The sequence below is a fragment of the Barbus barbus genome (assembly GCF_936440315.1).
Source record: "Barbus barbus genome assembly, chromosome: 29".
Lineage (NCBI taxonomy): Eukaryota > Metazoa > Chordata > Actinopteri > Cypriniformes > Cyprinidae > Barbus > Barbus barbus.
The window spans coordinates 27,948,066-27,960,244 of record NC_136757.1 but is presented as its reverse complement, the minus strand read 5'-3'; the positions used below and the strand labels follow the sequence as shown (position 1 = coordinate 27,960,244).

Genomic DNA, 12,179 nt, shown 5'->3' with positions numbered 1-12,179 from the left:
GATAACAAAAACATTTACCCAGAAAACAAAAGGAGCAGAAACATGCTAGTTCATACAAAAACTGACATTTTTCTTAATGTTCAATAATTTTGTCTTGTTTTACAATACAAAGATCTAAACCTACTTTAATCGAGATTTTTAAAAATCATCATAAAAAATAATTATAATTAAGTGGGTTTATGCTTAAAACAGGAAACAAATATCTGTCAGTGGGGTAAGAAAATAAGTGTTATTTTTTACCCTAACCACTGACAAATATTTTTATGTTTTAAGCATAAACTCAGTTAATTAATTATTATTATTTTTTTTCAGAACACAAGACTTAATATCTTAAGTCATTTTGCATCTCAAGTAAATTTATTTGGACTTTTATTTAGACATTTGTACTGGAAAAACAACATCAAAAATACATAAGAAAAACATGATTTATTTATTTATTTAGCTAGCATACATTTAATGAAGCCTAACTGTAATATGTTTGGCATTTTCCCATCATTTCAATGACAATTAATCACATTTTCCCTTAAACTATCATTACCAGAATGCCAAAACACTTTTGTTACTGTAATAATATAAACTGTTGTAATTTATACTATAAATGATATACTATAACAACAACAACACAACTGTTTTTCTAACTGTATTTTTTTTAACCTGATTTTCAATTATTCTAAGACTATATATTTTTTGTCAAAACGAAAAGAAAAAAACAAGTGAAGATTAATGTTAAAATGTTTTGCATTTTACCATCATTTTCATTACAATATTTCCCCCTAAAACTCTCATTACAGAAATGCTAAAAGGTCTCTTTACTGTAATATTATTAAATAGTTTATATATGATCATTTTTATTACAATTATTATTATTTATTATGTTATAAATATTTTTTTTCCTGATTGTTTTAAGTTTCCCATTACTATAATACTTTTTTTTTTTTTTTTATCAAAATACAGAAAAACTCCCAATGATTTTACTGAAACAGTACAAGAAATACTAGTAATGAATAATTTAAACCTATACATCTTTTAGTATTCCAGAAGTGAGAAAGGCCCCACTGGCTGTGTGTTTGTGTTTGTGATGATGACTGACCCTGGCTGAGGCTGTGGCTGAGGCTGAGGCTGTGGTTGGGCAGCTGGTTGAGTCCGTGACCCAGCTGGTCCAGCAGCCAGAGCTGCATGCGTATGAACGGCTCGCGGCCCTTCTGAGTGAGCTTACTCCAGGGTTTAGGTCTGGATAACATGTCGCTCACACTGCCCTGAGACAAACCCAACACCTGCCAGAGACACACAGACAGACCACGACACCTTCAAATGAGTCTGAACTAATAATGTTCATAATAAAACAGAAGCACCACTGTTTGAATCAGCTTTCACTGGCCATATCCTACTGACCACTAGATGGCAGCAAAAACAATCCAGGAACTTCATGTAGCAGCTCATTACAGAACTTACACTACCTCTCAAGAGTTTAGGATAAGTAAGTTTTTGTTGTTGTTTTTTTAACAGAAATTAATACTTTTATTCAGTAAGGATGCATTAAATCGATCAGAAGTGACAGAAGACATTTATAATGTTAGAAAAGATTTATATTTCAAATAAATGCCGTTCTTTTAAACTACATTCAAGAATTCAGAAGAATATATCCACAAAAAATTATTTAGCAGGACAACTGTGTTCAGCATTGCTAATAATCAGAAATGTTTCTTGAGCAGTAAATCAGTATATTAGAATGATTTCTGAAGATCATGTGACACTGAAGAATGGAGAAATTATGCTGAAAATACAGTTTTGATCAAAGGAATAAATGACATTTTACAACATACTGAAATACAAAGCAGCAATTTTGATAACATTTCACAATATTACTGTTTTTACTGTATTTTAATCAAATGAACACAGCCTTGGTAAGGAAAAGAGAATGCTTTTAAAGACATCTTACGGACCCCAAACCTTTGAACTTCAGTGTGCATATATATTTTTTTGCATGGATCAAGTTTGTATCATTCACAGATAAGATGAATCATTCACAATAAGACCAGAAACATGTATTAAGAAAGTAAATATGGTTTTGATTTAATGTCGACAAAAAAAATGAGACTTTAATGTTGATTTGTGGGTATCAGATACCAAAACAGATTTATGCCATTTCCACACAATAAGATTACATTTGTGCCAGATTTTTGTGGAAAAAACAGTTTCATGCACTGATTCTTTTGATCTCGACTCATTACAGGAAAACTTCCTCTCCAGCTGTGCTGTCTTAGGACACGCAAACAATCTCAACAGGGTTATCATCATTGACTAAAACCTTACATAAAACATTTTTGTTACTTGAGATAAATGTTAACTGAAATATAATGTAATATAATATAATATAATACATAAAAGATCATATAATATATAAAATGTTTAGCAATTTACCATCTTTTTCATTAAAATTAAGCAGGTTTCCCACTAAAAGTACTAAAATAATAATAATAATAATAATAAATCCTACAAAAAAAACCCTCTAAAAAGCAAAATAATAGTAAAAAAAAAATAATAATTTTAAAAAGTCAAGGAAAATTAATAAAGAAAATACAGAGAACGTAAAAATAAAAACAAATAAAAAATATTAGTATATTAATTATACTAATAAAAGTTGCGCCAAATACTGAAGAAGTTTGTATATGCAAACGTATTGGTGTGTCAGCTCAAAAAATTATAAACAATTTCAACAAAAGAAAAAGTTTGCACACATAATCGTAAAAAAAAATCTTTCATAAAATAGCATATTTTAATGGACATATTTGATATTCTTCCTTATTTTATGGTTGTGCAATAATAGTTTTGGATATCAATGAATATTAGCACACATATCGATGCTTCATGCTATTGGGTATATAGGCATTTTTAAGTTCAATTCTAAATATCTGAATTTAACATTTTGAATCAAAAACATTGCACTGATCATGTTGCACTTTTTGGCCTCTGAATAAAAGCATTTTGTAAGAAGTTCTTTGATTATGATTATGTGTGCTGTTCTAACACTGCAGTAAAGCCCACCTTCTCTCCGAAGATCCTCTGGCAGATCCCGTTCTTGGCCAGTTTTTCCTTCACCTGCCGGGTGAGTTCGAGGGTGTCCACCTCGCGGTACATGTACATCTCGTACTGCTCCGGGGTCAGTGGCGGGACGGTGGGCTTCAGGGTTCGGGGGATGTAGGTGGGGTAGTACGACACCCGTCCTCCTCCGCAGGGTGGCTCTCCGCTGATCGACGCATCCGGCTCCACCTTGATCTCCAGCGGCCGTCCCAACACAGGCTCGTCCTCAGGGGCGGACGCTTCCTCGCCGTTCACGGGACAGTCTCCATTCTCCATCCGTGGCCAAGGACGAGGCATGGACGCATGTCCTGTGGATGAAGAGGAGGAGAGCGACGGAGACACGGAGGTGAAGGGGTGAGCAGTGCCACCCACGCTCATCACAACCGCACCACGCTCGGCGGACCAGTGCTGGTCGAAATATGCACCGGCCTCGCCGATCTCCGACTTCACCTTGCGGATGATATTTTGGACGAAGGCGGCGGGGGACAGGACGCTCAGGGGCATCTGAGGACTGCCGGCGGGATTGGACACACCCTCTTCCTGTTTGATGAAGGGTGGCGTGGGGGGCGGCTGAGCCTTGGCGGGGTCCTGCAGGGCGAGACGCTCGCTGGAGGATGCCCGGCCGCACACCTCCATCTCCAGCAGGGCCTGCTGCTGCGCCTGCATCTCTCGACGCGCCTGCTCCAGGATGCTCTTGATGGTTTCATCCGAACTGCTGCTTCCTCCGGAGCTGTTACGGCCCGATGAGCAGCCCAGAGACGACTTACAATCTCCTGCCCGACACACACAGATCACAACATGAGTTTGCACTGCTAGTAAAAAGTAGTTTTAACTCGACATGGATTCTTTAAAAAGTGGTGCGCAAGACACACCATAACAGCCAAACAAGCAGGTGTAGACAAATAATTACTATTTATTAAAATTATATATATATATATATATATATATATATATATATATATATATATATATATATATATATATATATATATATATATATATATATATATATATATATATATAAGTGATTAATATTTATAATATTAAAATATTTTTAATATTAAAATATAAACAAATTACAAATTAATATTAAATACTTATATAATAATAAAGGTATTTTTATATTAATATTTTGTTTGATAATACAATAATAAAATAAATATTTCCAATATTTCATTATTTTAAAAATTAATTATTACAATAGCCAAACTAGCACTAGCACGTGTAGACAAATAATTATTTATTAAAATAATTATGACAAATGAATAAATCAATACATTTTAATATTAATAATTTTTAAATACATTATTAAAATCATTTTAGTCTAAAAATAAGCAAATTATATATAAATAAATATATATATATATATATATATATGTAATAGTAAATTTTTATTTATTTAATTTAATTTGAATCTATGTCACCAGTGTCAGAGACAAATTTCCTCTCTGTGACTAGAACGGACAATAAAGTTTAACTTAACTTATATTAATATTTTGTATTTACAAATAAAAAAAATATTACAAATATTATATAATATTAAAAGTATTCAATTGTATTAATATTTGTATTTGATAAAATAATAAAATAAATATTAAAAATATTTAATTAATATAAAATTAGTTATTATTATTATTTAAATAGAGCAGACATACATTTTATTAGTAGTGTATTAGTAGCATATTTTCTGAGAATATCTACAATATATGATTATGCATGCTTATATTTTTGTTTTATTATAAAACTATTATTTAAAATATTCAATGCTCTAAGACGCTGTAAAAATAGTAATCTGTATTTTTGTCTTTGTCTCTCAACATCCTTCAACAAATTTACCAAAGAAGTAAAATAACATAGGACAGTAAGATAATATATTTTTAGAGAACATAATTTGAAATTTATTTTTGACCATTTTTTTTATTAATTGAAATTTAATTGATTTATTTTAGTACATACCTCACTAAATGTTGCTATAGCTAGGTTTAAAAATATATTTAAGCACATATTTATGCTTAAAATGTTTGCTCTTTTTATATTTATGTTTAAAATAAATCGTGGTGAGAAAAATACATTTAATTCAGGATATACTGTCTAGTCACACATTTTGGTTCCTCAAATTTCTACATTTTATTGGATTTTTGTTATTATTTTTTGTAGTGAAGTAAGTAATTTTGGACAAAAATGAGCACATGATTCCAACACACATCAGGCATCCCATTATGCAAAGCAATCCTGCAACAGTATCGTATGCACAGCTGCGTAGATCAAAGTGTGCTTCACTGCTGCTGTGTGTTGTTGTGCAGGTAGCAGTGTGAGATTCATAAACCGTCTGTGGATTCGGTGTCTTTGTACCCACCTCTTTGTGACTGGATCTCCTTCTTGGCCTGCTCTAGAATGTTCTTGATGGCATCATCTGACCCAGTTTCAGGAGTTCGGATGCGAGGAGTGATGCTCCCTGTCGGAGAGGGTAAAGGAGAGAGAGGAGGTGAGGTGAGTGGGCCGGCTGATCAGAGAGCAGCTCCAAAGCCTCGCGTTTGATTGCTAGATCAATGGTCGCCTTTGAGAAGCTGACATCAAGTGAGGGTGCGCTAACTTGTGAACGCTTTACTTTCAAACCAGAGCTGAGAGCATCACAACAAATGCAGGCTTTGGGAGGGAGCGCGGAAGCTGCGCGCAAATACAGCGCTAGAAACGCTTGTACAGGAAACCGGACTGCTTCTCTCTGGGGGTCTGAAGCGGTTCGATGGGGTTTAGAGGGATGAGACATCTTCAGGATGTCAGATGGGGCTGTGGGATCGGTCAAAGACATGAAACACAGCTCACGAGCCATTTCACTTCCATAATGTCACATTAGAAGGAAATAGCAGGTGGATAATATTAGGTATGATCTCTCATGAAACCTGTCAGGGTCATATTTCACCTCAAATTAAAAGAAATTCATGTTGTATATTTAATATATATATATATATATATATATATATATATATATATATATATATATATATTTTTTTTTTTTTTACCATGAAGATGATATTGTGTACAAGAAATACATATTTTTAATTATTATTTAAATTGTAAAATATTCATATATCACAGTAGTATTTGTTGTGATTTAAAATTCATGCATTATTATTGTATTTACTGTAACTCAAAATTATCCCTCACTCTAAAATCTGATTGGTTAATACTAATGTTGTCTATAGGACCAATAAGAATGCTCCTCCAAGAAGATCTTTTTGTTGAAGAAAGAAAGAAAGAAAGAAAGAAAGAAAGAAAGAAAGAAAGAAAGAAAGAAAGAAAGAAAGAAAGAAAGAAAGAAAGAAAGAAAGAAAGAAAGAAATTAATCAAATTTATCTAACAAAAACACTATCATATATATTTTTTTATATATTTATATTTATTTGACCTGGCTTTAGATAAAAATCTCATATATGTAAAAATATTATATTATTTTATAAAATAAATAATTTTCATTTATATGTAAAATATTAAAATCTATATACATGTATATATATATATATATCTATATATATATATATATATATACTGTATATATAAATACATACTGTATATATAAAATATATAATTTCTTACATTTAAATATTTATATATATATATATATTTCAGGTTGGCCTAGCGAATATTTAAGTTCAATAAATGTTTTGTAAATGTAGTATTTCATTTTGATCATTAATTTAAATTTAAATTAATAATTTATATTTTAATAATTTAACTATTACTATCAAAATTAAATATAGAATAAGCTAAATTGTTTAATTTAATAATAATATTATTATTAATAAATACAAATACAAATATAGAAAATATAGAATATATATATATATATATATATATATATATATATATATATATATATATATATAGTCAAACCAAAAATTATTCAGACACCAGATTTATTTATTTTTTGCTAGTGGGTGCAGGACACTATAGTGTTCATTTATGTAAGTGAGGATAGCAAAACAAAGTAAACTGGGACATATTATACCAAAAAGTTCTTCATACAGTGGACTTCATACTAGGGATGCACGATATTATCGGACTGATATCGGAATCGGCTGATAATGGCTTTAAATGTAAATATCGGCATCGGCTTGATATGAAAAATGATGCCGATATGTCTTGCCGATAAGAGGAATGGGTTAACTCGCATGTGCTCAGGGTGTGCTAGTGATTAGATCACAGCAGTGTGGCTCATTCATTCATTCAATCATTGAAGCAAAGTTTTGTCTGAATGACAATTAGATTCACTGATTTAGATCACTCGGTGTATAAACAGTAACAGCACGTGCAGTGGCAGCAGCCTCCCCCGGGTCCTAACGCCTATTCTGTAATGAGATTAATCTTTAGGGGGCACTGTTGGCCTACCTCTAATGAAATTAAAAGTAAAATAGCCTACACAAATAACATTTAGACTGTGTTTCTGATTAAATAAAGCAGTAATTGATGTAATAATGAGTATGTTTTGATTTAATGGTCAGAAGCTATAGCTTAAATAAAAAAATTAAAAAACATGACACTTGTAAATTAATTAATTTTATATATACTGATTTATTCATTAATGTGTAATAGGCATATTTTTTTAAACAAATCATGAGCTCTATAAGATTTTCAGAATTTTTACAACTCTTTTGTTTTAGACAATCTACAAATGTTAAATCTTAAAGTAAACTTAGGGATAACTGCATCTTTCTGGGGGGAAAATGCAGCAATTGATATAGTTTATTTATAGTTATTTTCAAAGCTTCAATGTACTGACAAAAAACCTTCATTATTTTTTATTTAATTCTAATAAATAAGTTCTTGTTAAAAATATTTTGCTTATACTTTCTACACAGGAGAGACTTGGTGGTCGGCATCGGCCAAAATTAGATGAAAAATATCGGCATATCGGCAAAAATACAATATCGTGCATCCCTACTTCATACAGTAAGACTGATAAAAAATTTGGGACCAAAAATTTGATTTGACACTTTGACCTGACCATGTTTTGTTACATAACTTTCTATCAATGTTATCTGACTTTATCAAGCTGAATTTGTTCTGACACAGTTTAACTCTTGTCATTTTATTACCATTTTCTAAACTAAATAAAAAATAAACTGTGAAAATAAACTGTGACAATGTGAGAAATGTTGAAGGTGTCTGAATAATTTTTGGTCTGACTATATTTTATATATATATATATATATATATATATATATATATATATATATATATATATATATATATATAAGGGTTGGTTCGGTCCACTTACCTCTCTGGCGAACCTGAATGGTGCGTAATGCCAGGATGTTCTGCTCATCTGACAGGAACTGCTTCATTTTGATGAAAGGCTCTTTGCCCTTGACAGTGAGCTTCCTCCAGGGTTTGGGTCGAGCCAGGATCTCGCTGACCGAGCCCTGCGAGAGGCCCAGCACGTAGTGGCCGAACACACGCTGACCGATGTTGTGTTTCAGCAGCTGGTCTTTGACCTGAAAGGCGATTTCTGCCGTGTCCAACTGATCGTCATCTCCTCCCCCCGAGCTTCCGCTCTCCGATTGGTCGCTTGGCATGACTGTCTCCATGGCGACGGGCATTGAGGCGTTCTGATTGGCTGACATGAGGGCCGCTTTGGCGGCGTAGAGGGCGGTGGGGAACGCCATGATGGAGCTGCCGTCTTTCTTGAAGAGCGGAGACAGGAGCTGCTTCTGCAGGAGCTGATCTCCGGGAAGCTTCTCACCCGAGAAGGGTGACACTGAGAAGGGGCGGGGCAGTTCGTGGATGGAGGAAGGCGTGTCTGTGTTGGGCGGTCCCGGGCTGGAGGAAGCGCGGCCATCTATGGGCAGTGTTCCTGGAGGAGAGGAATACGACCCCGTCGGGCGACTCACGTCCTTACGGGAGTCCTTAGAGTGACCCTCGTCTTAGACAGAGAGAGAAAAGACATGTTTGCTTGATAAAACTGATAATTATAGCTTTAAAATCTGACATGGTGAGCCATATTAAATGCTACTGATGAGACAGAAATGTTTTTCACAGCTGCTACTAAATAAATAAAGTAAAAAAATATTTTTAAATACTCATTTATACAGTTTAGCATTATTAAATACTTGTAGTACTGTAAAATAATATAATTTTGATTTTAAATTAATAATCGGATTTAATTAAATTACTAGTATAATTGAAATACAATATAGAATTAAAAAGTATATACATAAGTAAATTTTATTATTATTATTAATCATTATTATTAATAAAGAAAAATAGACAAAAATAGAATAAAAACTATACATATATAAAATCTCAATAGTTTATTTAGTATTATTATACAACATATTTTACCACATAAAATGTTTAGCCGTATTTCCCTTAAAATACTGTGGCAGTACTATGGTACGGTGATGATGTCAATATGTTTATATAACATAAAACATATTCATGTACCATGGTATTTACATGTTGTTTTACTATCACTGAGATACTATTATAGATTTTTTTTCAAATAATTTAAATTAGTATTTTTTTTTTCATTTTAAGTTTTAGCAATTTTTTTTTTTCATTTTATTCATTTATGTATGTATATATGAATTTATTTATTCATTTATGTGTGTGTGTGTCTATATGGATTTTATTCATTAATATTCATTAATATTTCAGTTATAGTTTTAGTTATTTTACTACAAGCTAAACTAAATGAAAATAAGAAACTGCTTTGGCAAAGTTTTTTTTTAATATATTTTATTTTTCACTTAATATTTATTTCAAGTAACAAAAATATTTTTTTATGGTTTTAGTTTATTGTACTTGAAAGATGGAAGGGAAAAGTTTAGTGGCACATTTGTGAACGTAAACAGACACACGCTTACCTCTGTTGTGTAACACTCTGACTTTATCCACAAGAAATTTGTGAGAGGGTAGAAAGGCTTCTTTGTCCAGCAGCAGAGCCTCAGCGGTTTTGGTCGATTCCTGCACACACACACACACACACACACACACACCACAGGGCAGTTAAACTCTCGTGATCGATGCAGATCTACATTATGGATGACGCTAGTGAGGCGTTCACACAGATCGCTGTGGCGTTTCCTCATTGACAGATGCAGGCAACTGTTTTTTGTGGTGAACTTTATTTGTCTTTTATTTGAAAGGGTCCGTAACCGTATGTCAATATAACGAAGGACTTTTAAACAACCCTACAGCTCTTGCTTCACTCACCTGGGATGAACTTCCGTTGGCTGATGCCAGTTTCATGGCTTTCAGGATGCTGCAGGGGACACGACCATACGTTAACATCACCATCATCGTACATCACCTTTATAGCATGTGCTCCAGCAAAACCTCACCTGAGTTCCGTTTTGATCTCTTCATAATCCATCTGGGACTGTAGTTTGGCCTCCAGGGTCTGTGAAGACACAAATCAAGATGTTAATTATGGGTCATCGATTAATCATTACAGTCCAGAAAGACTACAGATGGAAACATAACCAAAGTGGAGTAAGACTGATTTGTTTGGTTTCTTATAAAATCAAAATTATGCTTTAAACAAACACCACTGCTCAGAAGTTTGGGTTTGGTACGATTTTGTGTTTTTGAAAGAACACAAATATAAGAAATATTTTTTTAAATGTAATTTATTCGTGCGATCAAAGCTGAATTTTCAGCATCATGACTCCAGTCTTCAGTGTCACATGATCTTCAGAAATCATTCTAATATACTGATTTACTGCTCAACAAACATTTCTGATGTTGAAAACAGTTGTGCTACTTCATATTTTGGTGGAAACGGTCATTTTTTTATTATTTTAACTGATTATTTGATATGGGTAGACAGTTAAAAAGTACAGCGTTTATTTGAAACAGAAATATTTTGTAACATTATAAATGTATTTACTTTCACTTTTTGATCAATCCCTAACTGAATAAGTGTGTTATTTTATAAACAAAAATCTTACTGTGATACATATTTTGAGCAATTTAATGTATCCTTAGTTAATATTAAAAAAGTTTATGTTAATGCTGTTTTTGCTCTCTTTTACAAAAGTGCTGGCATCTGTGGATTTTTGGATGCAGTGTAAATTTTTTTGGATTAAAGCAAATGTAAACATGGTAAATTGTGTTAAATGGAGCTGAGAATACTATGCATATAAGCAAATACATATGACACTCCTATTAGCACCAGAAAGCATCTTCAGATCAACCAATAATATGTGAAAATGTGTGCCGCTTTAAAACAAATCTGCATGCTTGTAAACTATAACATCCTGACCTCATATTACGGCTCTCACCTCTATAGCTTCTGACTTATAGGCCAGCTGCCGCTCCAGCTCTGTGATCTGATTGGCCGAGGAGTCCTGGACTTCCTGTAAGGTGAACTGGAGTCTCTGGACGTTCTCGAGCAGTCGCAGGATCTCTCTGTCCTTGGAGAACAGCACCGCCTCCAGCCGGGACAGCGAGGACTCTTCTCGCTCCTCACGCTCCCTCTCCTGAGAAGGCAAATGAAAGGAGATCAGGGGGACGGGGAGTCTTTTCAACTTCAAAATCTGCTCCTGCTTCCTGTAATCACAGCACCTCAAAGAGCCACTAATGAGGTTCCAGTGGTGTGGGAGCAACTGATCATTTCCTCCCACTGCAGACTGGACGTGTTAAAGTGGCAATTTGCAGTCGCCCGGCTTTCATCTAAAAGAGAGAGTCATTCTTACCTCCTTGGGTCGCTCCTCTGATGGGCCGGTCCCTTTAGAAGTGCTGGTGAGCTGCTCCCTCAGCTTCTCCACCTCCCTCTGGGCCAGATCCGCTCTCTGCCATCAAACACACAAGTTCGAAAAACTTTAGAGCCTGTGTGTGCAGTGACCCCAAAAACATTTAGACACTTGCGCCACACTTAAAGCATGTGAAATAATAGTCAGAAAGTGAACAGTTTATTTAGACATTAAATCACAGAATTCAAAGGTCCCTAAATGATCAAAACGATCCAACTTTTGCTGATATACCTGTTGAACACAATCTACTCCATGCCTTCTGTCGTCTGATTGATCGTTTATACTTTTTTTGTTAAAGTAAAAGGCCTTTTAGTATAATTGTACAAACGCCAGCTTGTGCTTCAT

General features: G+C 33.6%; 1 protein-coding gene across 1 annotated transcript in view; it reads right to left on the bottom strand.

Moving 5' to 3' along the window:
- The window catches only part of LOC306849785 (homeobox protein cut-like 2), a gene marked incomplete at its 5' end in the record, with an annotated part of 166,409 nt that overhangs the window by 5,791 nt on the left and 148,439 nt on the right, over window positions 1-12,179 (bottom strand). The window contains 9 exons of the mRNA XM_079385094.1: window positions 1,091-1,274; window positions 3,046-3,854; window positions 5,438-5,536; window positions 8,357-9,001; window positions 9,945-10,044; window positions 10,294-10,342; window positions 10,422-10,480; window positions 11,364-11,561; window positions 11,778-11,873. Of these exons, the coding sequence (XP_079241220.1) occupies window positions 1,091-1,274; window positions 3,046-3,854; window positions 5,438-5,536; window positions 8,357-9,001; window positions 9,945-10,044; window positions 10,294-10,342; window positions 10,422-10,480; window positions 11,364-11,561; window positions 11,778-11,873 (2,239 nt within the window). The remainder of the gene's footprint in view (window positions 1-1,090; window positions 1,275-3,045; window positions 3,855-5,437; window positions 5,537-8,356; window positions 9,002-9,944; window positions 10,045-10,293; window positions 10,343-10,421; window positions 10,481-11,363; window positions 11,562-11,777; window positions 11,874-12,179) is intronic.